General features: G+C 33.9%; 1 protein-coding gene across 1 annotated transcript; it reads right to left on the bottom strand.

Moving 5' to 3' along the window:
* Window positions 1-1,415: 1,415 nt before the first annotated feature.
* LOC106340923 (cytokinin dehydrogenase 1-like) lies at window positions 1,416-3,465 on the bottom strand. The gene is made up of 5 exons (XM_013779751.1): window positions 2,838-3,465; window positions 2,530-2,657; window positions 2,189-2,449; window positions 1,855-2,117; window positions 1,416-1,780 (listed from the first exon to the last, which is right to left on the bottom strand). The coding sequence occupies exons 1-5, from the start codon at window positions 3,463-3,465 to the stop codon at window positions 1,459-1,461; spliced, it is 1,602 nt and encodes a 533-aa protein (XP_013635205.1). The 3' UTR covers window positions 1,416-1,458.
* Between the last annotated feature and the right edge of the window lie 267 nt (window positions 3,466-3,732).

The raw sequence follows: 3,732 nt of genomic DNA, 5'->3' as shown, positions 1-3,732 counted from the left end.
TTCCTCTTCTGCAAGCAAATCAATTACCGAAGTAATAGATCAATTGGTTGGAATCAAATCTATTCTTATAATTAGTGTAATTATGGTTACAGTTTTTATATTTAATAGGTACATTAAAGATACGACTTTGAAAATATTTTGTTTTGATTAATAGAAAATATTGGATTTTGAGTTTGTATTTATTGATTTTTTTTTATAAAGCTTAGAAAATCAGTGGGATGATTGGTTGGTTGATACATCCTATAAAGAAAACGAAAACTATAGGTGGTTTGACTATTGTACATCGATCGATGCATGATGTAAGTTGATTATATAAAACTTGAGCATGATCATTTCAAACTAAAGTATAGGTAGGTTATATGCATTTGTTATATTGTAGTTAATATATTTTAAATATTACATAAGTCAAGTGATTTTCGTTTTCGTAAAAATAAAATTCAAGTTCATTATTGGGTTGTACTCGTCCGTAATAAGCTACGTTAAATATGATGTATTTTTAGGTTCATTTAATGACATTAAATTTAAATTTCATTAACGAAAACTCATTAATTTAACTGGAAAAGACAAGCATTAAAATAGGTAGGTTCATTTAATGACATTAAATTTAAATTTCATTAACGAAAACTCATTAATTTAACTGGAAAAGACAAGCATTAAAATAGGTAGGTTCATTTAATGACATTAAATTTAAATTTCATTAACGAAAACTCATTAATTTAACTGGAAAAGACAAGCATTAAAATAGGTAGGTTCATTTAATGACATTAAATTTAAATTTCATTAACGAAAACTCATTAATTTAACTGGAAAAGACAAGCATTAAAATAGGTAGGTTCATTTAATGACATTAAATTTAAATTTCATTAACGAAAACTCATTAATTTAACTGGAAAAGACAAGCATTAAAATAGGTAGGTTCATTTAATGACATTAAATTTAAATTTCATTAACGAAAACTCATTAATTTAACTGGAAAAGACAAGCATTAAAATAGGTAGGTTCATTTAATGACATTAAATTTAAATTTGATTAAGGAAAACTTATTAATTTAACTGGAAAAGATAAGCATTAAAATAGGTAGTTTAATTTAATTCTCAGTAGCATGGAAGTGTAAATAAGTTAAAAAACTTAGGGGTATTTTTTAATGGGTAATTATCTTTTAATAATATAGATTACAAATAGCTTTTCTATTGTTTGGTTAGAACTAAAGACATAGGATCCAGACATTTCATTCAGGACATCATAGACAAGACAACATGCTATAATGTAGCAAAACACGTGATCTTTTACTTGTTGGGAAACTAGAAACATTTTTTGTAGGCTTTCATGGATCCTATACAGCAGTGTCCCAGTTTATTTCATTTGTTGAAGAATTAAAAAAAAAAAAATTCAATTTCACTCTCTTGCTGCTTATTTTTTTATGATACCTTTGAATGTATGTATGTTTTCCCTCTTGGCTTATTGAAGTTGAATAGGATATAACTGTGTTGCGTTTTGGAAAATTCTGTGACCAGGTGCTAGAATCGCTAGAGGGTCATACTCATGTTTCATCTTTGCAAATGTTTCCCATCTGTTTCCAAAGTGTGATCTCCACTCTCTTTGAGTCTCGTAGTGAGGCAAATACTGCTTCACATCCATGTTTGCCTCTGCACAGAAGTTAAGCACTCTTTGGTTTTGTCTCAGAAGGTGCTCCAGATCATTTTGCACAGCAGAGGGGAGAAAGGCCACAAGATAGAATATATCTTCACTAGGAGTGATCAAAGATGTTTGCTTGTTCCATCTGAAAACACACATAAAAACTGTTAGTAATTTTTTTTTTTTTCAGACTCACTGCAAGTAGTTTTGCTCACTTACTTGGATTGATTAACTGGATAAATAAGGATAGGTCCATTGTTGTTGCTTGTGAGAATGTTGTTAAAAACTTCTGTAGCAAATTCAATTATGCTGCTCTTGGGAACCAGGAGATTCAGCCAGGGATGTGGAACCTCCCATAAACCCTTAGCTCTTAGTTTTATCTCCCCAAGATGCACACGGTCCAGAAACTCTATGTATGGCACAACAGATGAGAACAAAGTAGATGGTATATAGCTCAACTCTGAAAGTAACTTCTCAGTTTCCTACAAAGCAACCACTCTTTCTATGTTATAATCTGATCTAAGAGAGTGTAGTGATTGCTTTCACATCTCACCTGATTCATAGAGTTAGCTTCTTCCTTGTTGAAATATTTCACCGCTTCTAGACAATACAGAGTTTTACCATCAGACTTAAACTGGCTTGCCTCTGTGGAGTCATTGGGACTAAATGATGACCTCCAGTTATTGAGAAGATCTGTTCTATTTATTGACACAAAACCTTCCACGTAGTCGAAACCTTTCTTTTTAGAAATTAAGTGTTCTTGGTCACTTGAAAATGTAGAGAAGTTTGAATAGAGTACCCTGATCCATTTAACCTATTTAAAAAATCATTTCACTATGTCAGGAAACTAGTACTTATAATCATATTGTGTATATGTTATGGCTAGGACTTTACCATATGTGGTGCTGGTCCAAGAGAGATCCGTGCCCGTGTGATAATGCCAAACTGTCCAAGCCCCCCAAGAACACTGTGGAAAAGTTCAGGATTCAGCTTCTCAGAACAGGTCACAACTTCTCCTTTGCCTGATTCAATATGTGAAATAATATTATCTAATCTTTCTTTTCTAAAAGTTACAAGTGTGTGCTGCATGTTTACACATTGGTGACTACACACTCTTATTTATTTTAATGTCAAAACATATTTTAAGTGTTCAGAGATGCATATACTTTGCAGGTGCATATATATAGTATAAATGAAGTTACCTGTGACAATCTCTAGTTGGTAGACATTATTGATTTGCGGTCCATGCTTAAACGCTTGGCCACTGATTCCAGCGTTAGATAGAGTACCTCCAACAGTCAGATGAAGGTAGTCTGTCCATGACTTTGGCGAAAGACCGTGTTTTAGAGTCTCCTTTAGAATGTTGATCCATAGTTCACCACCTGAGACATCTACATACGGTTGTTTCTCTCTATAAATCTTGATATCAGGATTTTGAAGCGACTCCATGTTGATGACAACCCCTTGATGAGCTAGAGCTTGTCCTTGAAGCGAGTGACCATGGCCTCTGGCTGCTACTGTAAGATTTGAGGTGGATCCCAGGTGTAAGATATGTCTCACCACTGTTGAGATATCAGAAACTGACTTGGGATGGAGAATTGCCAAAGGTGGGAACTGGTATCTGTTGCCAAAGTCCTTGGACGCATTGTGGACATCATCAAAGGTTATGTAACCCTCTAAATCGAGTGAATCTAATGAGGAACGAGTATCTGAATGATTGGAACAAAGATTGGTTCTACCTGGTATACAACTAAGAACCAAGATCATGAAGATTCCGAGGAAAGTCTTGTTGTTTTGTCTGTGGAACCGTAAGGATGAGGTCAATCTCATTTTTACTTTCTTGAGAGATATTGAAAAGACTGAGAGGAAGGAAGTAGAGGTAAACTTAGTAGAGAAGGGAACTTATAGGAAAGGTTTTGGGCGGTACAGTCATATTACTTGTGTTCTGGTTACTTGTCATTACTTTGTTTTGTCTCTTGTTGTTACTTAAGTTCTACTTACTGTTAGAGCATGTATACAGTAGGGCCCTTACTTGTGTCTCATGGTACTTGAGCTCAGGTTGAGGAAAGTGAAGCTTGACCATTGTTGCATCAGTTT

This window comes from Brassica oleracea, chromosome C4, assembly GCF_000695525.1.
Source record: "Brassica oleracea var. oleracea cultivar TO1000 chromosome C4, BOL, whole genome shotgun sequence".
Classification (NCBI taxonomy): Eukaryota; Viridiplantae; Streptophyta; class Magnoliopsida; order Brassicales; family Brassicaceae; genus Brassica; species Brassica oleracea.
The sequence above is the reverse complement of the archived record's forward strand: the minus strand, read 5'-3'. Positions and strand labels throughout refer to the sequence as shown.